The sequence below is a fragment of the Bombyx mori genome, chromosome 12, assembly GCF_030269925.1.
Source record: "Bombyx mori chromosome 12, ASM3026992v2".
Classification (NCBI taxonomy): domain Eukaryota; kingdom Metazoa; phylum Arthropoda; class Insecta; order Lepidoptera; family Bombycidae; genus Bombyx; species Bombyx mori.
The window spans coordinates 16,568,423-16,591,639 of record NC_085118.1 but is presented as its reverse complement, the minus strand read 5'-3'; the positions used below and the strand labels follow the sequence as shown (position 1 = coordinate 16,591,639).

Genomic DNA, 23,217 nt, shown 5'->3' with positions numbered 1-23,217 from the left:
TCCGGCAGGTGGCATTGCGATTGTGTTCTCGGTTGTAATAAAATTACTACTACTAGTTGTACTGTAATTCAATTTTACAGATGGTACAGCATACTGTAAGCGCACCAGTTTATGTGCCAATCTGTCTATTTAAGCAACGAAGTGAACACACGTTCCAATATCTGTAATGGTGACTTAAGAAGTCATTTAACACCAAGCGATGCAGCTAATACAGGAGCCACTTAACATCGCATAGACTTATTAGAGGCACGTCATACCTACCAATATGATCTTTGATTTTCGTCAAATTGGCTGTTTACTTTATCGAAGAGCGTCCTATTGTATTAACCATAGCACGTACTCCACCCGATCCATGAACGGTGCTTTAAGGTACCACAAGCACCGGTCACCGTCCTCGTCGAACCCGTCGCTTGCGACGAAGGACTCGACGAATGAATTAACCCATAAACACAGCCCATTGAGTTTCTCGTCGGATCTTCTCAGCGGGTCGCGTTTCCGATCCGGTGGTAGATTCTGCGAAGCACTGCTCTTACTAGGGTCAGTGTTAGCAACACTCCGGCTTGAGCCCCGTGAGCTCACCTACACACGTTAGGTTGAAGCTGAAGCTCTCAAGGCTATCAGCATAGTTAGGATTAAAAAAACGTACCTACTCCATTTCAGAGTTAAACTCTATCTTTCTTCTATCTTTCCACCCTAGCCCACACACGCCCACTGCTGGACATAGACCTCGCCCAAGATTCGCCACAACGACCGGACCTGCGCCGCCTGCATCCAGTTGGTTCCCGCGACCCTCAACAAGCCTAACGACAACTCCGACTAAAATGTATCTATTAATATCATACCTCTACTAGTGGTAGAACCTCTTGTGAGTCCACACGGTTAGGTACCACCGCACTGCCTATTTCTGCCGTGAAGCAGTAATGCGTTTCGGTTTGAAGGGTGGGGCAGCCGTTGTAACTATACTGAGACCTTAGAACTTATACCTCAAGGTGGGTGGCGCATTTACATGGTAGATGTCTATGGCCTCCAGTAACCACTTGCCACCAGGTGGGCTGTGAGCTCGTCCAACCATCTAAGCAATAAAAAGTCTGAAAGGATATAACAGGAAACATATAAACACGAGATTAAACTGTAGAGGTTGTTATAATTATGTGTTTGGCGTTCGTTAGAGGTTAACAATTAAAACAAAAATTATTTATAAAAATCACAGTCGTGTATTTATCGATAAATACTGGTAATCAGAATAGCCATAGGGGATTTAAACGAATAGAAACCATACGTAGCGCAATTAAAATTATCCATAAAACATTATTCTAAAATTATTTTACACTATATTTTAAATAATTGATTTTCATAAGCTAAAGACGTCTAAAATAACTCTAAGATTGTCGTGTACATTTTTATAAATACGATCGATGAAAAATACTAATGTTTTTAAACGTGAAAGGAACTTATCAATAAGTCATGGGCCCGATTTTTTTTTTCCTTAACAAAAAATCTTAAAGTATCGATAACTAGAAAATCGTTTCATAATTGCCAATTAATTTTATACAGTGACTGATTGCGAAGGGACGATAATTGTATTACATACTAGCGACCCGCCCTCGCTTCGCTTCGGAAACATTAAAACACAAATGAAACCAAAAAAAAAAAATTAAAAAAAAAAAAAAGCCTATGTTCATCAGGGACAATGTCGGCTTCTAATGGAAAAAGAATTTTTCAAATCGGTCCAGTAGTTTCGGAGCCTATTCGAAACAAACAAACAAACAAATCTTTCCTCTTTATAATATTAGTATAGATTCCAAAGCCGGCTTTTGTTCTAGAAATTTGATATATTTTAGTAACTAAATTCTGTAATGTAATGGTATTAAATGTAAGGTATATTATAGTCCTAGTGAATTGCACGCTTCATATTACACAATCAGAAAATAATTGTATTACAAAAACTATACTTGGATTTTTGCGATAAGATAACGAATTAACACCGATATAATTTATTACACATTAAAATTAGCCAGCAATGAATACTGCACACTTAACGTGTCGTCCAAATTCACATCCCAAAGTAAATGCTACCACTAACCACGAGACATAAGGTTGAATATGATTAGGTACTACAATTTAATTGAGTTTTTTTTTTTATTGCTTATATGGGTAGACGAGCTCACAGCCCACCTGGTGTTAAGTGGTTACTGGAGCCCATAGACATCTACAACGTAAATGTCCCACCCTTCAAACCGAAACGCATTACTGCTTCACGGCTGAAATAGGCAGAGTGGTGGTACCTACCTGTGCGGACTCACAAGAGGACCTACCACCAGTATTTTTTTTTATCACACGTTCAAAGGCTAGTGGGGACAATTACGATATGATTTCTATTGACTCATTAAACACTTGCCGTGGGCTCGTCTCCTGGTGGACAGCTAAGGAGTTGCAAAGGACTGCTAACCCATAACTTAGGTCTTGTTAATCTTAACTGGCAATTATAAAACTATTTATTACAAATCTGCCACCTATGAAGCTAATTGTTTAAAAACCGTATCAATATTCTACGTGTCTATTTAGAGCTTAGGGTGTTTACAATAAGGCTTATATCCATCAGAGCCAGAGGAGTTTGAACGAGCTGAGTGAAGCTTTCGTTTGAAATATGAGCTTATTTTTGACGTGACAACGACTTATAATTCGATGGAGCCGGCTGCACGCACGAAAAAACATGAATCATTGAGGCGTTCCATTTAAGGCTTGAAATGCAAGCGAGAGCGCGCAACGAGCGACAAAGAGGCACAATCGGCCTCCGCACATCGCCACATCGGCACATCGACAATAATACCTTTAATTTTACATGTTTTCGTCAAGTATGAAGTTCAGTGAAAAGTGAGTGTGGTCAATTGTCCATACAAAATATATATCAAACAAATAAAATTAAATTTTTCTTTTGAAAAATGAAACCATTCCATCAGTATTTTCTTATGACGTTGTCACGTTCAACTATCGTCAGTAAACCGACTTTACAGACAATAGATTTTTTTCATTTTAACAAGTGTTTGCATTTTTGTTTTCGACTTCATAAAGGTTTGTCTTAACTTTTAAGCGAACATAGACTTGTAGTGTGAACGCAATAGGTAGGTACGTTTTGTAGAATGAAGGGATTGCTGGTAGCCAGGAGGCAAGCGTCTTCAAGGCGAGAGTCCAATACTTTAACACCCTGCCTGCGGGATAATTTTTGAGGGACTTTCAGGCAGCGTATATGAGGTATTTTTGAGACAAGATTGGACTTCTTTATAGTGCGCTTGAGACATTATAGGCCTCACAAAAGTCCGTTTATGAATACACACATAGCATAGTGTGGCATAGGAGGTGATATTCACTCATGGGGCTTTTTAAGCCGCATCACGCAGTAAACATGTTAACGATTGTCTCAAACCACATTTAGTATGTAGACGCTTCAAATCGACGCTTGAAAGGCAAACGTGACTACGCGCGACAATAGCTGCTTTGTACATAAATGATAGGCAATAACCATATTCGATGCGCAAAAAAATATATATTTCTAGGTCTATTAAAATCATTTCAATCCTACAGCTAGATTCGTTAAAATAGATTTTTTTTCAGGTATTTCAACTTTAAATTAGTCTACTGTAAAGTTCACGCATTGTCGCTTAGTCACGTTTGCCTTTCAAGCGTCGAAATGCTTTACAGTTTTTGCGGCTGCGGCGACTCAATTAATAATTACATTTAATGAACGCGATATTAATCCGCAATACTAGTTTTATTTACTAAGTCTACGTACGACCGCGAAGTAGCAACCGAAGAATGAATATCGAGGTTTGCAAGACTGTTTGTTTGGTTTAAGTGACATTTTGCTTGACATTTATCTTTGTAATAAAATGCCCGTTTTATTTGGCATTAGCATCAACAATTCGATGTTTTTAATTGTACTTCAATTAAGTTTACCCCATTCAAACGTTATGATATATTTTTCCCAATTTTAAACTTTAATTACGTGTCCTGTAAAGTTGCAAAAATGTCGCTTAAGCCATATATCCTTTAATCCTTCGATATAATACTAGTTTACTAAAATGTTCCAACTGTTAACTTATCTCTGGTCTCCACCAGTACCACTGGTCACCTTTTTTAAAATTAATAACTCAATGTTCCTACTTGAATAGTAAAACTGTGATTTTCAACCCGTTCCAACTCCTAAGGCTTACATTATAATGTAACTATCAGTAATCTCACGCCACACTCAATATGCAAACGTATATACGAATTTGAACCACGACCACACGAATTTAAGTTCACGACCGCACCTGATATTAATTTCAAAACTTATAATACCAACTTGATTTTCTTAAGAAACTCGAAACATTCAATATTCTGATAACTCAACAAGCAATTGTCTTTTTTTCTCTTACTATTATTTGGATGCCACGACAAAGACGGAACGATTGAATGTTTCAAAATCACAGAAAAACATTTCAGTAGATTTACTTATGTTAGTTATAAAATGTGTAGTAACTACATTGATATTCCGTACTGTAATACAAGTGCAAAGAAATAACTTGTATAATAATGAAAATTGGGTATTCTAATTAAATTTATTAATTTAATTAATGAAGCATGGTCATTAGATCATACATATAAAATAAACTGGAATAAACGAAGTTATCTTTGTAGACATTAGAGGCAAATTAATAGATCTAATTGTATTTCACACATGGTTTATATGAATCCATCGTTTTCTTAACCGATTAGAACATTTTTATTGATTAACGGACTACAAGATAATTTTTACAAATATTGAAATCATTGGTTTACGGCATAATGCCTGAATTTATAACTTTAATTTGCTTGGTTTATGTATCGACGGCGTGTTATTCTGTTAAAAAAACTCACGCTGATGAATGAGGATCACGCACTGTAGTCTTGACACACGAGCTATGTCATTATTGCACGCTTTTAATAGATACGGTCAACAGTGATTATTTAACATTTAAGATCTCAATTTTCATGAAATTCTATTTGGTGATTTCATAAAAATTAGCAAGTTGCCTGTACTTATCATGGCAGCGTCGCATTGAAATAGTTTGATCTTAGCACTCGAAAGTAAACAACAGCTTTTTCAATTCATTATTTCTTACACAACTAACATTCTAGAATTACCAGGAGAACCTGTTATTTTTTTTAACAAATTTTAAGTGAATAAATCACGCGCGGTGATGTTACACAACTAAAAACTAGAATTAACAGGCAAACTTGTAATTTTTTTTTAATCTTTAAGTGAATTTATCACGCGCGGTGATCGCTTGAGCATTCGTCTGTACAGAATTAACAGAATAACACTATTGCGCCGTCTAAACATCAAGCTTATTCAATGATAGATCGTGTCATTATTATCATAATTAAATAGGCAAATTAATTCACCTGACTATATTACACGTAGTGCGAATTAATTGTTAATTTAATTAATTACACACCAAAATGTAAATGCCACGATTATTATCATTATTGCCTTACGTTTTCGGGCGAAAATGGGCTTATAGCCACCATTGCTGATGTCATCACATTGTAAACATAATTAATTATTGTTATGTTGATTCCTTTTATGATAAAACATAAACAAAATTATTCGATAATAACTGGTTGTCATTCATAAATGTGTCGATACTAACTAAAATATACTCTGAAGGTATCTCCCGTGACATGTAATGGGCGTACAACTGCCGCACACGTGCTGCCTAGCTATCTAGTTTATCTCGCGATTTATCGTGACCTTTCCTAACGAAAACACTATCGGAAAGCTAGCGTTTGAGCGTAAATGACCTTTCAACGGGACCGGATATCCCGACTCCAAACGAGATCTGGTAATCTCGATTGAAACAAAAAACTTCAACCGATTCATTATTGCATCATCTTCAACTTAAACCTTAGAACTAAATATGAGATTACTCTTATGAAGACGAACAGAGCGCTTAAAGCTCCAACGTCGATCCAAAAGTTCGATTTATCCATCGTCATTTCCTTCAAGAAGAGATCTGGGTTCCGGAAATGGCAGTATGCTTCCGAACAATACAGCTTCTCCCTTCCGAACCCGTAAACCGACAGCATGGCTCCTTCGAAGCCATATCTAACATAGCTTAAGTACGTCAGCCATCGAAGGTAGTTTGGTATTGCGTTGAAGTTCACGAAGAAACCGGAGAATAAGACGACGGGTATTGTCGTGACCGGTCCCAGGTACACCCCAGTCTCGATCTTCATGGCGGCACCGATGAGAAGTCCTAGAGACTGGGAGACTAGCGCCGTGAGTATGTTGATGGTCGTGAACATCAGCACTCGATCGGTCTGCATCGGCTGGCCCGTCATGAAGTACACTATGATCACGTAGACGCCACTGAATATTATCTGGAAAGGGACATGGAAAAATTATTTTAAAGAATTCACCGTGAATAGTAACAGAGTGAGAAGTCTGACCATTAAGTTTGATCCACATCGGCGCTCAAACTCTTGACTTACTCAGTTTGAAATGGTTAGTGGAGGACATATCGCAATTTGAATGCCACTTTCCAAATTGAATCGTAGTCTTAGTAACGACTGCCATGTTTCTTTTTAATTGGGTGTTACCTTAATATAGCAGCACCACCATCTATTTATTCCCTTACGGGTTATGTGAAGCGACCAAGGGTTTCACGGGAGAATTTAAAGTAAATGATGCTGAAGACATGATGCATCAGCTCTTGTAGGTTCACTGTTTAGAAAATGCTGTCCTTTGACTCTTTAATACAAATTTATAGTTTTTACGAATTTTGTTTTTACTACCGGATTGAAAGAATAGTACAAAATATTGTGGAATAACCTAGTTAATCTATACTAATATTATAAAGCTGAAGAGTTTGTTTGTTTGAACGCGCTAATCTCAGGAACTACTGGTCTGATTTGAAAAGTTCTTTCAGTGTTAGATAACCCATTTATTGAGGAAGGCTGTAGGCTATATAGGATTACGGTAAGGCAATACAAGTGGAGCACCAATAAAGAATGTTTCTCAATAGAAGTTTAAATAGCTCCTTAACATTTCTACGTAAATGAAGTGGGAGTAAAATTTAGCGTTATGCCAAAGTAACTATTCCACGCGGATGGAGTCGCGGGCAAAAGCTAGTCTACAAATAAAATTACCTGAAATGGTAGATCTGCCATTGTTTTTGCGAAATAGAAAGCCTTCAACGAATACCAGTAATTTAAATGTTCTCTCACGAATACGCTCATCTCTGTCGGGACTGAAAAAATAAAAACATATTATGCTAATATTGTAAAACGAAGTCATCCAAGTGCGCGCTTGGGTATACAGAGCCTTAGTCTGGTAATCTTCAAAACCCATTAAAAGTTTCCCAAAAAAAGTTTACCGCAATTTTGTCCAAACCCACCAGTTACCATCATTATCATGAAGATGTATTCATGGTTGCTTTTCGCTTGAGATTTCGACTTCATGTCTGATTTTGGAAATGAGCACTGTTTTTTTTTTTATTGCTTAGATGGGTGGACGAGCCCACCTGGTGTTAAGTGGTCACTGGAGCCCATAGACATCCACAACGTAAATGCGCCACCCACCTTGAGATATAAGTTCTAAGGTCTCAAGTATAGTTACAACGGCTGCCCCACCCTTCAAACCGAAACGCATTACTGCTTCACGGTAGAAATAAGCAGGGCGGTGGTACCCACTCGCGCGGACAACTTTCTCGCTGCGTTATGTGTAGGCCGCCTTCTTTATCATATTCGAGTATGTGGTCACCAATTATTCATATTAGAATCTATTTTAATTAAAATAAAGAACTCACATGTGAGTATGGTAGGCATCATGGCAGTAAACATGGTGAACATCACGGTAAAAAAAATGCATCCAGCATTGCTCATCACTTTGGCGGCATCGTTCCCTATATCGTAATAGAGGAAGCCAATCAACAATCCCACGATCGTATGCGAACATAGTCTTAAATGCGTCAATGTCTGGTCTCTAAGAATACTTCGGAAGGTTCGCTTCAATAAGATCCAAAATTGCTTCCACCCTGACGTCGGGAAACCGGTTTTAACTGGCTTCTTTGTGAAACTCTCGCTGGAGTCTAATAGTGAAGTGGTGCAGGTTACAGGAGCGAGGTTCGTAGAGTTTGGAATGTTCTGCTTTTCGGTATTGAGTACCGGTTCTGACATGTCTATCACAGTACACGTTGGTTTGTCTGTAAATGATTGTTTGTAAGATAAATAAATTACGTACGCCGTCACTAGTGCTATTGGAGATGACACACGCACATCTAAAAACTCTTTTTAAACTTTTTTACATTGCGCTCTAGACTAATACCAACAATGATGGTGTGATAAAGATAGTGATGATAAAAAGATGATGATAGAATCTTAAGAGCATTAAACTGGAATTTCAAGTAGGTAAACAAACACTGATAAACCTGAGAGTTGAGATATCTTCGATAATAAGTTGTCAATATTGGCCTATCCTAGGAATATCCCTCTTAAACTAACACGAGTAATTGACTTATTAGCAGTAAAAATAATACTAGGGATAGACCACTCATTCTTCAGTAATCGAGGCGTAAATTCCACAAAACCCCAAAATAACAAACATCGTCTGGCCTTCACCTAGTAGAAGCATATTTATGTAAATACTCACCAACAACTATAGAAAGAGCTTCTTTCTGAGTATTATTTTTATTCGGTTGATTATTGTAATTTACATTCTGAGGCACGGACGATGATGATGATGATGTGGAAGAAGACTGTCCCCGTCCGCAGTTTCCTTTATTCACGGCTCTTACTAGCTTGTGAACCCACTCACCGTGTTCACCGCTTGCTACCTCCATTACTGGAATAAGAAATTAATACGTTTAGCATCGACTAACATACAACCCTGAAATAAGTATACATAAAAAAAACAACATAACTTACAATAATCAGCAGGGTTATGGTAGCTTGGGCAGTGGAGCCCCATCGACGACAAAAATGGCACGAGACCCGTGACCTTCCCTTGGTAGATACACTGCCCATCGGTCAACGTGTATAAAAAGTCAAACATCTCAAATAATCGGGCAGACGGTTGATGGATAGTACAGATTATCGTCCTGCCGCCTCTAGCCAAAGATTTTAATAATGATATGCATTGGAAACACGAGGAACTATCCAATCCAGAAGTTGGTTCATCAAAGAACATTACCGGTGGATTGTTAACTAGCTCCAAGGCTATTGATAGTCTTTTTTTCTGTCCTCCTGATAGATTTATGGTCCTAGTATCACCGGCCTCGATAAGACCGAGCATTTCTAATATTTCATCGATGACTATCTTCTTTGTTGTAGCTGTCATGTCCTTCCCTAGTTTCAGGTTAGCTGATACATACATCGCCTCCCGGACCGTCAAATGTGGTAGAAGGCAGTCATCCTGCATTATATAACAGGATAGTTTTCTGAATCTTCTCAAATTTCTTTCTTTTCCGTTTATCAGGATTGATCCGCTGACGTTTGATGTTCTGAAAGGATTCAAAAATTGAAATAGCCTTTAATATATTCAAGTTAACCTGGCGTTCAGCCAATTATAGTTTTATTTCCGTTTATATTTTAAACGATATAGTGTGTGATATTTTTACACGAAAAATTGCAGAAGCAATACCTAATCACTGTCAGCTAGCCCCACATACCCATTTTTATGACCTAATTAAACTTCAACAATCTAGATGTCTAGAATCTAGATTTTAAGACCACAAAAATAAATAATTAATATTTGTAAGCATTTCAGTGACTAATGAAGTGATTTGGATCGGCGACTGAAAGAACTGTATAAAGCAGATTATTTCGGACCTCTAACTGAACATCCACAAACTATAATTCTATTTCTGTCTTCGGGTCATGGCTGCAGACACAAATGTAGTTTGTGTCGAGACCAAAATGAAAACTTATTTTCGTACGCTAGACATATTTTAGAATATTTTGAGATTATGTGATTTAACATTAACATAAATTATATTATTATTATTATTTGAAATAATAACGGATGTGGATGAGATGAAAATAAACAAAGTGAACGAACAACAATATCAATAATATTCGAAAAAAAAATATTATAAAAGAATGTTTAAGCCCATAAAAAAATTAATTAATTACTTAGTAAACTCCAGGTGCTGTACTATCCAATTTATAGTGCTAATAATTACAACTTAATGGTAAATAACATAACACTGATAATCATTATAATCTATTTTGATAACATAAAGCCTACTTACTTATATCCGGCTAGAATGTTCATGAGTGTGCTCTTCCCTGCCCCCGAAGGTCCCATAATGGCTGTCAGCTCCCCTGATCGAAAGGTACCATTGATACATTTAAGCAAGGACTTGTAACCTCTCTTCCTGCCCTCGCTGACTGAATAGGATAAATCAGAGAACTCTATGTCCACTGGAGGTCTTTTTGGCAGGTGTGTGAGAGTCGCCATTGGTTTTTTCTGATCTCCATAGCCATTTGGGATCTTGGGAACGAGAGTTGTGATTCCTGCTGCACCCGCAGCGCCATTGCATAGGTTCATTTGGGAGCCACTAAAACAATTCAGATACGGAATAATTAAATATATTATATGTAGAGCTTAAACTGGTTGCCATACATTTTGGCCTTGGTAAAAGTGTGGCAAAACATTGCTAAATGTTGTCCTATATCCATTTATCATATCCTATTCTAAAATGCAAAAGCTGGCAGAATCATAAAATAAATTAACCCTGTCTTTGTGGCTGTGATCGGTATAATCATAGAAAATAAACTTTAAATACACTACACATACATATTTCTATTATAGCTTTAACACTTTACTTTTAATTATTCCTTCGTGTTCCCAATTGCCTTATCTTTAGAATATAAAAATTTGAAATATGTATTATAGGTACATATCGATTTTTTTACCAAAGAAATATTAGTTGGCTTAAGATTGTAGTAAGGGCACTAATGTTTGAAAACTCAAAAACGCTTTATCTGATTAAGTAGATAAGTCTAAATTCCAAATTTAAACAATTAGTTCACAAAAACCTCTAATAATACGTAATGCAGCAGTATTAGATTATACGACCAACAATTACTTTGTATCCCTAACTAAATGTCGACATTAGCTTAACGACTCGAAAATAACTGGAGTATTCGTGAAGACAGTGCTCTTCCAATGCCGACTAAGGCTATTTTCGGATAGAGCATTAACAATTTATCCTCGCCCACGCTACACCTGGTTGTGGGCTTCAGGCTTCTTACGTCACCAATGGATGACGTCACAAGAGAAAGTTATCACGACTTAGAAGGATAAAAAATCGAGAAATTATGTAAAGACCAAAACCCACAGTAACCTATTGAAGTCTACAAGAATTTATACTAAATATCCTGCTGATCTAGCGAGGGTTCTAAATTACTTATTTTAAAGTTTCAGGAATTGGATAATTATTTGCGCAAAATTTAAATATTTAAGGATGTTTTTAGTCATTTTTCTCTGCATCTTCATCTGTTTGGATCGGTAAATTTGACAATATTCGGGGATAATGGCCTAGATAACCTTACGGTCTGGATAGTCATGGTTAGAATTTTTGATGGGAAATTGATTCTACAATAGCCTCCAAGAAACATTTAATAATGATAGACAGCATCCTAACACCCTACGGGTAGTTTTCAGTCCACAAGTGATCATGGCGCTTGCAATAGTAAAAGGTAAACATCGTGGTAGAAGCCTGTTATATAATAATTTTGTTCATAATTTAATTGAATTTCATTCAAAATCCACGCCAGATATCTCTCAGACAAACAGAATTTATTTTACATTAGCATCACTACATAGAATAAAACAAAGTCGCTTTCTCTGCCCCTATATCCCTATGTATGCTTAAATCATTAAAGCTACGCAAACGGATTTTGATGCGGTTTTTTTCAATAGATAGAGTGATTGTAGAGGAAGGTTTATATATATAATAACATCCATTAAGTAGTAGAGAAATCAATAATAAATTACAGTTTCCGAAGCAAAGCGTGGGCGGGTCGCTAGTATATGTATAAACTCTTTATAACGAGATCGATCCACATTATTATCACACTCCATGTAATCTATTAGGCCATAAAAAAATTTTAAACCACCAATTACATCAAAATTCGTTGCATATTCTAACAAAAATCTACGTCGCATCACCTATTCAGAACGACAGAGCGTTGGCACAGAGCCAAACTGAAGTTACAGCGCACTGCTAAATTGATCCAAGACTGACAGCACACGAGACTAGCCTTTGTTTAACTTTGTTTTAAGGCTCATTTTAGCGTGCACCCTGAAACAGGTTTTCATGGAAAAATAACAGTTCTTGTTCGCATTTCTTTATGAATTGCTACGTATTGTGTTGGTAGCTTTAATGAAAAAATTCTCGTTGAGAAATTAAGTTTATGTGAATGTTTTTTTAGGAATTCAATAGCATAATAACATGTTTAATTAGTTATGTAAAACTTTATACTGTCACTGCATAGGATCCACTACATGGGGATTAGTCAATGATGACCGCGAACATCAGCAATGTCGGAAACATAACTACGCCGCTTCTTACTCGAACTAAATCTTCGAATAATAGTCACTTCAAAGCCTTACACACTTGCGAACCATTACCATCTTTTTTTCTCTAATACACATTTTTTTCATTGCTTAGGTGTGTGGACGAGCTCACAGCCTACGGTGTTAAGTGGTTACTGAAGCCCATAAACATTTACGACGTAAATGCGCCACCAACCTTGAGATATAAGTTCTAAGGTCTCAAGTATAGTTACAACGGCTGCCCCACCCTTCAAACCGAAACGCATTACTGCTTCACGGCAGAAATAGGCAGGTTGGTGGTACCCACCCGCGCGGACTCACAAGAGGTCCTACCACCAGTACATACATATAAGTATACATCAAGTTTGTTTGTGTGCCCTCGATCGCGTGCCGAAGGACATTTTTATGTAACGAGCACCATTGAATTATGTTAGTTTGTTTTGGGGATTGTTCCTTCATGTATAACAATGGCCAGCTTAGGTGCGTGAACGGATTTTTTCTAAGAACACAAACCTATTAAGTATGAAATATTATGGTTGAATTTCTTCTAAGAATACCAAATAGTTGGAGGTGTTTTATTTATACACTGACCAGCTGACCCGGCAGACTTCGTAGTGCCCCAATCGATAAATAAAAGACCTAAATTTTTGTATAAAATAAACTTAAAACAAACAAAAGGAATCCGTCCGACGGGGGACACATCAAAGGAAAAACAAAATTGTTATTTTTATTTAATTCCGAACATTTTCATATTTATTTTTTAAACCTTCTCTGAACTTCAACAAATCATTCAAGACCAAAATTAGCCAAATCGGTCCAGCCGTTCTCGAGTTTTAGCGAGACTAACGAACAGCAATTCATTTATATATACCTAGTCAGGTCATAAGTATTGTCACACAGTAAAAACTTTTCTTTTAGAATGCTGGCCAGAAAAAAGTTTATTGAATTCGAATTTCGAATTGTTCATGAAAATAAAAATGTATACTTTTAGAATTTTACTCATTTTTAAATATGGAGTGGACGCTTAAAGAAGACCGTGTTGCAGTTATTGCGTTGCATCGTTGCGGTTACGCGCCAATTCAAATTTTTAACATACTGAAAAATTTGAATATAACCAAAAGATTCGTTTATCGTACCATCAAACGATACAATGAAGACTCTAGTGTAGATGACAGGTCATGAAGTGGTCGCCCTCGGTCTGTTAGGACTCCAGCAGTGATAAAAGCTGTGAAGGCGCGAATTCAAAGAAATCCCAAACGTAAGCAGAAACTGTTGGCCCTTCAGATGGGGTTAAGCAAAACCACGGTGAAAAGGGTGTTAAATGAAGACTTAGGGCTTCGGGCATATCGAGGAAAAACAGGACATCGCTTGAATGCTCGTCTAATGGACCTGAGACTGAAGAGATGCCGCGCTTTGTTGAAGCGGTACGCGGGAAAAAAATATCGGGAAATTCTTTTTTCTGATGAAAAAATTTTTACCGTAGAAGAGAGCTACAACAAACAAAATCATAAGGTGTACGCACACAGTAGTGAAGAAGCGACCAACCGTATTCCGCGTGTCCAACGAGGTCATTTTCCATCTTCGCTCATGGTATGGTTGGGAGTTTCTTATTGGGGCTTAACAGAGGTACATTTTTGTGAGAAAGGTGTAAAAACGAATGCAGTTGTGTATCAAAATACAGTCCTGACGAACCTTGTGGAACCTGTTTCTCATACCATGTTCAATAACAGGCACTGGGTATTCCAACAAGATTCGGCGCCAGCTCATAGAGCGAAGAGCACACAAGACTGGCTTGCGGCGCGTGAAATCGACTTCATCCGGCACGAAGACTGGCCCTCCTCCAGTCCAGATTTGAATCCGTTAGATTAAAAGACATGGCAACACTTGGAGGAAAAGGCGTGATCAAAGCCTCATCCCAATTTGGAGTCACTCAAGACATCCTTGATTAAGGCAGCCGTCGATATTGACATGGACCTCGTTCGTGCTGCGATAGACGACTGGCCGCGCAGATTGAAGGCCTGTATTCAAAATCACGGAGGTCATTTTGAATAAACTTTAGTGTCATAAGAATCTATGTTTTGTTAAGTTCATTTTGGTATATGAATGGTTACATAATGAATAAACTTGTTTCAATTATTTTACATTAAACATGTGACAGAATTTATGACCTGACTAGGTATATATATAGATATATAGATAGATAGATAGATATCCAACGATTCGCCCTTTGTGGCAGGTAATGTATCTGTTTTTACGTGGGTCAAAATCATTTTTAGTGTAGAATTTCGTGCTTGTTTCAATCATGTTCTATGCATACCTAATCATGCGTATCTAGTGCTCAGTATATTCTCTGACATTTGTTTCTTTAATATAATAAACATTTTTTTGCCCTTGTGGGCGGACGAGCATACGGTCCACTTGATGATGAGTGGTTACCGTCGCTCTTGGACTTCAGCAACGCCAGGCGCAGAGCCAAGTCGCTGCCTACCATTATATTAGTATATTTTGGCTATTGTATCACATTAGTCGAAACTGGAACCTCATGCCTCAAGGTCACGCTGAAGTCATCATTGGCCACTTCAAATTCATTACAGTAAAATATACGCATAGACTTTTGAAAAATGTAGATACTCTTTGAATTATACATAAGTGTATCAATATTTATTTGTGTTTTCTTCAATAAATGCTGATTTTCATATTGTATTTGCGTCACGCCTTTCATCCGATATTAAGTGGCTACAGGAGCACATGAGCTTCGGATTTTATTGTGAATGCTTCTGACCATAGCACCAGTGCAGGAATAAACCCACCAACCAGTACGGATAATATCCAAAGAAAAAATATCAAAAAGTATTAAGTAATTGTTGCTGATACTCACCCAAGTACTTGGCCATTATTGAGCTGCTCCGTGAAGGTTTTGCCCTGGGAGAACGTGACTTTATCATTGAGCTCGCCTCTGCTCCCACGCCCCATCAGCGGTAAGTGTATCTGGGTGCCTTTCGATTCCATTTTCAGGCCGGGCGTCATCGCGCAATTACCATCATGTGTCCTGATGCCCTGGAAAGAGGAAATTCGATGTCAGATACATTTTTAATGCATTTATACTGCATAACGGATTTGGTGGTAGGACCTATTGTGAGTCCGCGCGGGTAGGACATTCCCACCACCTCCCATGGTCCCACCAACCTTGCGGTTATTAGGACCGAAGCATGAACTTCACGGCACCAAGGTACCGATCGGTTCTACAAACTAACACCGTCCCCTTCACTCCACTAGCATTCTCCCCGTTCTGGGGCTGCTAACATCACCCACATTCTTCGTCGTCAGGCAGTCCTCGTGATTCGCGCGCGGGTAGGACAGTAGTAAATGGGTGGACAAGCTCACAGCCAACCTGATGTTAAGTGGTTACTGGAGCCCATAGACATCTACGACGCAAATGCGCCACCCACCTTGAGATATAAGTCCTAAGATCTCAAGTATAGTTACAACGGCTGCCCCACCCTTCAAACTGAAACGCATTACTGCTTCATGGCAGAAATATGCAGGGTGGTGATACCTACTCGCGCGGACTCACAAGAAGTCCTACCACCAGCTTATTCCTGCTACGAAGACATCTCGTGCTGTGCCAAGTATTAGATAGCCGTTAATTATAGCAAGGTGACTTTTGGCTACAGGTGGACAAACAAGAGCATGATCCACCCGGTGTTAAGTGATCAAGCCCATACATATCACGACATCAACGTTCGACCTTGAGACGGACTTCCAAGTCTCATGTGTAGATCTGAGCGACTCTACTAACTCCAAAAATTTATTTAATACTAGCTGACCGGGCAGACTTCGCAGTGCCTCAATCGACAAATAAAAGACCTAAACTTTTGCATAAAATAAACTTAAAACAAACAAAAGGAATCCTTTCGACGGAGGACAAATCAAAGTGAAAACAAAATTGTTATTTTTATTTAATTCCAAGCATTTTCGTATTTATCTACCTTTTAAATTTTAAACCTTCTCTGGGCTTCCACAAATAATTCAAGACCAAAATTAGCCTAATCGGTCCAGCCGTTCTCGAGTTTAAGCAAGACTAACGAACAGCAATTCATTTATATATATATATATATATATATATATATATAGATAGATAGATAATCCAATTATACTGTAATACCATACACTCGAAAGAATAATTTATAGTTTCCTATAAAAATTTGGAACCGCAATTTTTTGGTCAACGATAAACCAAATGTCGGTCGAACAGGAAAATAAACACAATCGTAACTGACCTAATTGTCTGTTGTTTATAATGATAAAGTATAATTACGATGTCAGATATACATATTTGAAATGGAGCAATTGGATGATGATTGGACTGGAGAGGTTACTTGCGAAACACTCTTACTGGTGGTAGGACCTCTTGTGAGTCCGCGCGGGTAGATACCACCGCCCTGCCTATTTCTGCCGTGAAGCAGTAATGCGTTTGAAGGGTAGGGCAGCCGTTGTAACTATACTGAGATCTTAGAACTTATATCTCAAGGTGGGTGACGCATTTACGTTGTAGATGTCCATGGGCTCCAGTAACCACTTAATACCAGGTGGGCTGTGAGCTGGTCCACGCATCTGAGCAATAAATAAAAAAAAGAATTGCGAATTCGCACCGCTTGTTACCATGATCATGTTTACTTTTAAAGCAGATTTCATGAATTTATCTTGCTTAGATGGTCAGCTGCGCTCACGTTTGACTAGTCATTAGTGGTCACAACATAGCTAACGCTCAATTTGATTTAGGATGAAAATCTTGTTTGCTTAATATGACCCTTCTAGACTTCAGAGCAAGCCGCGTGGATTTTTGGCGGTAGAAATGGTGAAATCCACACGCAAGGCCTGTATGAACATAATTAGATGATCAAGAAAATTATGCGGAGTCTTTCTCTGTGTGGTCATACTGAATGACCCGTATATTTGGGGAAGCGAGGATCAAAAGAACAACTGGAGAAGGCTTTTGATCTCACGATACGCCAATGAAATGTGTTCCGTAGAAGAGCATACTCGTGTGTGATTGTGTGAGGTGTGTGTGAGTGTGCGTGTATGTAGCAACAACACAATGACCTATAATGCAGTGTGACCTCTAACTAAGAACAAGGAATATGATATGAATTATACAAACATTCCTTGTAAAGCCACGTTTTTGTGTATCATGCATATAAATGAGGTGCTTGTCTGATTCGCGGACTTCACTTATCGGTCGTGGTCTTACTGGTAATATGTTTTTTTTTTTTTTTTTTTTTTTATTGCCTTTGTAGGCAGACGGGCATACGGCCCACCTGATGGTGAGTGGTTACCGTCGCCCATGGACTTCAGCAATGCCAGGGGCAGAGCCAAGCCGCTGCCTACATAATATATTATAAGACGAGTGTTGTCTTATCACAATTCGTAGACAGTGGGGTTAGGACTGAGGGTGACGTAGATCATACTGGTTATAATGGCCGTATAACTGTTGGCGATTTCACCTCACATCTTCAGGAAATCTGTGGCGTTGACAAGATGTCTATGAGCTCTGGTAACTACACATTTTAGTTGTGTGCTTTCCAGATACGCTTGCCAATGTCAACGAAACCCAAAAATACAAGGCTTCGAATCTCTTCAGTTTCTGTAGTCAATCAAGACTTAAAATATTTTTGCAGTGTTTATTAAGAAATATGTAAACATTATTAAATTACTCATTTATAACTAGTCAGGTCATAAGTATTGTCACACAGTAAAAACTTTTCTTTTAGAATGCTGGCCACAAAAAAGTTTATTGAATTCGAATTTCGAATTGTTCATGAAAATAAAAATGTATACTTTTAGAATTTTACTCATTTTTAAATATGGAGTGGACGCTTAAATAAGACCGTGTTGCAGTTATTGCGTTGCATCGTTGCGGTTACGCGCCAACTCAAATTTTTAACATACTGAAAAATTTGAATATAACCAAAAGATTCGTTTATCGTACCATCAAACGATACAATGAAGACTCTAGTGTAGATGACAGGTCAAGAAGTGGTCGCCCTCGGTCTGTTAGGACTCCAGCAGTGATAAAAGCTGTGAAGGCGCGAATTCAAAGAAATCCCAAACGTAAGCAGAAACTGTTGGCCCTTCAGATGGGTTAAGCAGAACCACGGTGAAAAGGGTGTTAAATGAAGACTTAGGGCTTCGGGCATATCGAAGAAAAACAGGACATCGTTTGAATGCTCGTCTAATGGACCTGAGACTGAAGAGATGCCGCGTTTTGTTGAAGCGATACGCGGGAAAAAAAATCGGGAAATTCTTTTATCGGATGAAAAATTTTTTACCGTAGAAGAGAGCTACAACAAACAAAATCATAAGGTGTACGCACACAGTAGTGAAGAAGCGAGCATCCGTATTCCGCGTGTCCAACGAGGTCATTTTCCATCCTCGCTCATGGTATGGTTGGGAGTTTCTTATTGGGGCTTAACAGAGGTACATTTTTGTGAGAAAGGTGTAAAAACGAATGCAGTTGTGTATCAAAATACAGTCCTGACGAACCTTGTGGAACCTGTTTCTCATACCATGTTCAATAACAGGCACTGGGTATTCCAACAAGATTCGGCGCCAGCTCATAGAGCGAAGAGCACACAAGACTGGCTGGCGGCGCGTGAAATCGACTTCATCCGGCACGAAGACTGGCCCTCCTCCAGTCCAGATTTGAATCTGTTAGATTACAAGATATGGCAACACTTGGAGGAAAAGGCGTGCTCAAAGCCTCATCCCAATTTGGAGTCCTTCAAGACATCCTTGATTAAGGCAGCCGCCGATATTGACATGGACCTCGTTCGTGCTGCGATAGACGACTGGCCGCGCAGATTGAAGGCCTGTATTCAAAATCACGGAGGTCATTTTGAATAAACTTTAGTGTCATAAGAATCTATGTTTTGTTAAGTTCATTTTGGTATATGAATGATTACATAATGAATAAACTTGTTTCAATTATTTTACATTAAACATGTGACAGAATTTATGACCTGACTAGGTATATATTATTATATAAAAATGAATTGCCGTTCGTTAGACTCGCTAAAATTCGAGAACGGCTGAACCGATTTGGCTAATTTTGGTCTTGAATTATTCGTGGAAGTCCAGAGAAGGTTTAAAAGGTGAAAAAATATGAAAACGCTCGGAATTATATAAAAACAAACAATTTTGTTTTTCCTTTGATGTGTCCCCCAAAAGTTTGGGTCTTTTATTTATCGATTGAGGCAGTACGAAGTCTGCCGGGTCAGCTAGTTGAAAGATAAAAATAGATGGGAATTTAAAAAAAATGCATTTTGAGGGCGGACTCGTTAACAGTCCATCGAGTATTAAGTGGTTCTCGGATCACATAGACAATAATATTCAGGGTACCAATTGAAATAAGAGGTCAATATCTTACCTAAATTGGCATTAGGACAATTACGAAATATTTTTTATTGCATAGACTAATGAACGAATTCACGGCTTTTGGTAATTGGTTACGGACCCTATAGAAATAACTTTGTAAATGCCGCAACCTATCTTCAAGCAAATCAAGGCTTAGTAAATCGGGTGCCAATCGGATCGCGTGACTGCTTCGATGCAAAATGGTGGAATTTACCCGGACGGGGTTACCTTATTACGAATGCTTATTCTTATTACTCTATCCCTATTACGAATATTAACGCAAATTAGAATTTTTGCAGGTTACACTTTGATTATACATTTTTGTAATAGCAGAGGTTATATTTTATGCATTCGAATCCCGTAAACAGGGCCGACTTTTTAAAATCAAAATAATAGTAATAATGCCTTAACAAACATAGCCCCTAATGTCGGTCCGTAATAAAAACAACTTATCGTTTGTTCAGGATGTGATTTGAGATTCAGGCGTCAATGTGATAACAAAATAATCCTACCGCATTACGATTCGATAAAATATGTATTTACGATTTAATTCATCCATTACATTTAATTGTACGTAAACTGAAAAATGTCTTGTACGTTACGATGCTAAGCAGACTATGCCGATTTCTTAATATCATACGCAAAAGATTTTGAGGGTAATTGAATTTTATTAATGCATCTTTTGACTTGTATTATATGCTAGAAACACAAAACTTTGTGTGAGTATAGCCTCGTCGAATTAAAATAATTTTTTCTCAACAAATTTGCAAGATTTCGATCACATTGAAAACTAGTTTTAATTTAGGTTTTTAAAATTTCCATTCACTTTCAAAACTCGCTCTTGCATCGCAGATATCTAATGTCATTTATAAAATATTAGAACAAGAATGATTTTAAAATTCGACCTCTAAGCATAATTGTAGCTTTTTATTCAGTGTAACAATATCAAGCTTGATAATAAATTAACATAACCGCTGCTAACATTCAACTTATTTTTATTTATTCTTATACTTCTCTACTATTTATTCTTTACTTAGGAAACGAGCAGTACAATGCATCCATATATGTAGTATTTTAAAGGTAGGTAAACAATAATCAAATAAGTTTCCACTAATAATTATAGAAGGTGTAAAATCTTTTTAAAAAATCTTGGTAAAAAAAAATCTTTTTATATTTAACCAGCTGACCTTTTAGTTTTTTTTTTAATTGCTATTAATAATATACTAGTTTGAGGTCCATCTGTTTTTGCCCGCTGAGTTTCTTGCCAGTTCTTCTCAGGACGGGGGCTAGTTTTTGTGAATTGGCGATAGTTTTTTTGAAGTTCAACAAGTATGTACTTTCATTTATGTAGAATTTTTTTTTTGATTTGATTTGATTTGATTTTAAGGATTATGACGTTAATGCCACCCACCTGGAGATATGAGGATGAACTTTCCAGGAGACATGACTGGTTCGCGGTAAAAATAGGCGGAATGCCCGTCTACGCGAAATGCATCTTAGTATCGGTAATATATACATATGAGTCGACTATTATCAAAGCCGGCAATCTGACTTTTGGACAATGATTGGTAAATCAGAAAAACGAATTATTGACTTTGTATTCCATTGGCAGTCACAAAACTCTTCGGAACGACATCTTAGATAGATAACAGGTTAACTATTAACCTTTATTTAATGCAGGTTTTGAACGGTATTCTTTGAAGGAGACGATTATATTCAAATCAATCTGTATTGACATATCAATAAATTTTTTTTGTCCAAATGCACAGATTGCCACCTTTGATAATAGACGACTCATATATAGCTTAGTCCTAAGCCTACGTAATGCCCACTGAGTTTCTCACCGCCTCTTCTCAGTGGGTCGCGTTTCCGATCCGCTGTTATATTCTGCGAAGCACTGCTTTTGCTAGGGCCAGTGTTAGCAACATTCCAGTTTGAGCCCCGTGAGCTCACCTACATGTTAGGGTGAAGCTGAAATACCCTCTCAAGGCTATCAGCTAAAAAAAAAGCTACGTAACGTATTGACTTTTACTGGTTTTTTTATTGCTTAGATGGGTGGACGAGCTCACAGCCCACCTGGTGTTAAGTGGTTACTGGAGCCCATAGACATCCACAACGTAAATGCGCCACCCACCTTGAGATATAAGTTCTAAGGTCTCAGTATAGTTACAGCGGCTGCCCCACCCTTCAAACCGAAACGCATTACTGCTTCACGGCAGAAATAGGCGGGTTGGTGGTACCTATCCGTGCGGACACACAAGACGTCCCACCACCAGTGGTATAGATATAGTTGGATTTTAATAAATTTGCAACTTGTTTCTAGCCGCGGAGCTGATGCGTCTAATACTGCAAAACACGTTTCATCACAAAGAGCGGCGAACTAAAACTAGTTATTGCTCCTTGTCTGCTTCCGGGTGAACAAGGTGAGTCACAACAACACCGCTCCACAAATATTTACTTGAAACCAATTTCTCATTTAACTTTACATGGAATTCGAACAGCGGTTTTTGTACTGGACGACATTTTTAATCAAAGCTGAAATTATTATTAAGATACTAAGCGTCTTGTTCTATACTAGCGCGTTCAACCAAACAAACAAACTCTTCAGCTTTATAATATTAGTATAGATTAAAATGAAATAATGAAAAGGGCAAATTTCTTTTAAACTATGTACTTATAATAAATAATGTATTTATTTGGATAATGATTCTTTATAAAAACACCTTCACAAATAATGCTTTATTTCAAAACAAATTTGGTTAGCATAAAAAAGGTTATAGTGAGCCAACCTCAAAATATAGACATATGCTGTCGCGGATTTTTTTTTAGAACTTTTAAAGAGGAACAATTTTGTCATACATTATTTTACCGAAACTTTAACCGTTTCCGTAGGGCACGCAACGGAAGCTATCAAAAGGAAAAATCCCGATTTCGATACATTCTTTATTAGTGTTCCGCTCGTATAAGTCTCATCGTGATGTTATATAGCCTATAGCCTTTCTCAATAAGTGAGCTATCTAACATTGAAAGATTTTTTCAATTCGGACCAGTAGTTCCTGAGATTGACGCGTTCAACAAAACAAACAAACAAACTCTTCAGCTTTATAATATTAGTATAGATTAGACTTTGAAACTTGTTTTTTTTTTTATTAAGTCTGCCACAAAGCAGTTTATTTGTTCCTATTCAAATAGTAACCGTTCTTAAATGCTATTCAGATACC

At 37.7% G+C, this 23,217-nt stretch overlaps 1 protein-coding gene across 2 annotated transcripts in view; it reads right to left on the bottom strand.

The window, feature by feature from the left end:
- Nucleotides 1–1,191: 1,191 nt before the first annotated feature.
- LOC101739808 (ATP-binding cassette sub-family G member 1) overlaps nt 1,192–23,217 on the bottom strand; it is a 42,767-nt gene continuing 20,741 nt past the window's right edge. For both annotated transcript variants that reach the window (XM_038014339.2, XM_038014338.2), the window contains exons 2-8: nt 15,462–15,640; nt 10,272–10,580; nt 8,947–9,521; nt 8,672–8,863; nt 7,830–8,225; nt 7,171–7,271; nt 1,192–6,402 (exon numbers count right to left, since the gene is read on the bottom strand). In XM_038014339.2, the coding sequence (XP_037870267.1) occupies nt 5,902–6,402; nt 7,171–7,271; nt 7,830–8,225; nt 8,672–8,863; nt 8,947–9,521; nt 10,272–10,580; nt 15,462–15,610 (2,223 nt within the window). In that variant the 5' untranslated portion in view covers nt 15,611–15,640 and the 3' untranslated portion in view covers nt 1,192–5,901. The remainder of the gene's footprint in view (nt 6,403–7,170; nt 7,272–7,829; nt 8,226–8,671; nt 8,864–8,946; nt 9,522–10,271; nt 10,581–15,461; nt 15,641–23,217) is intronic.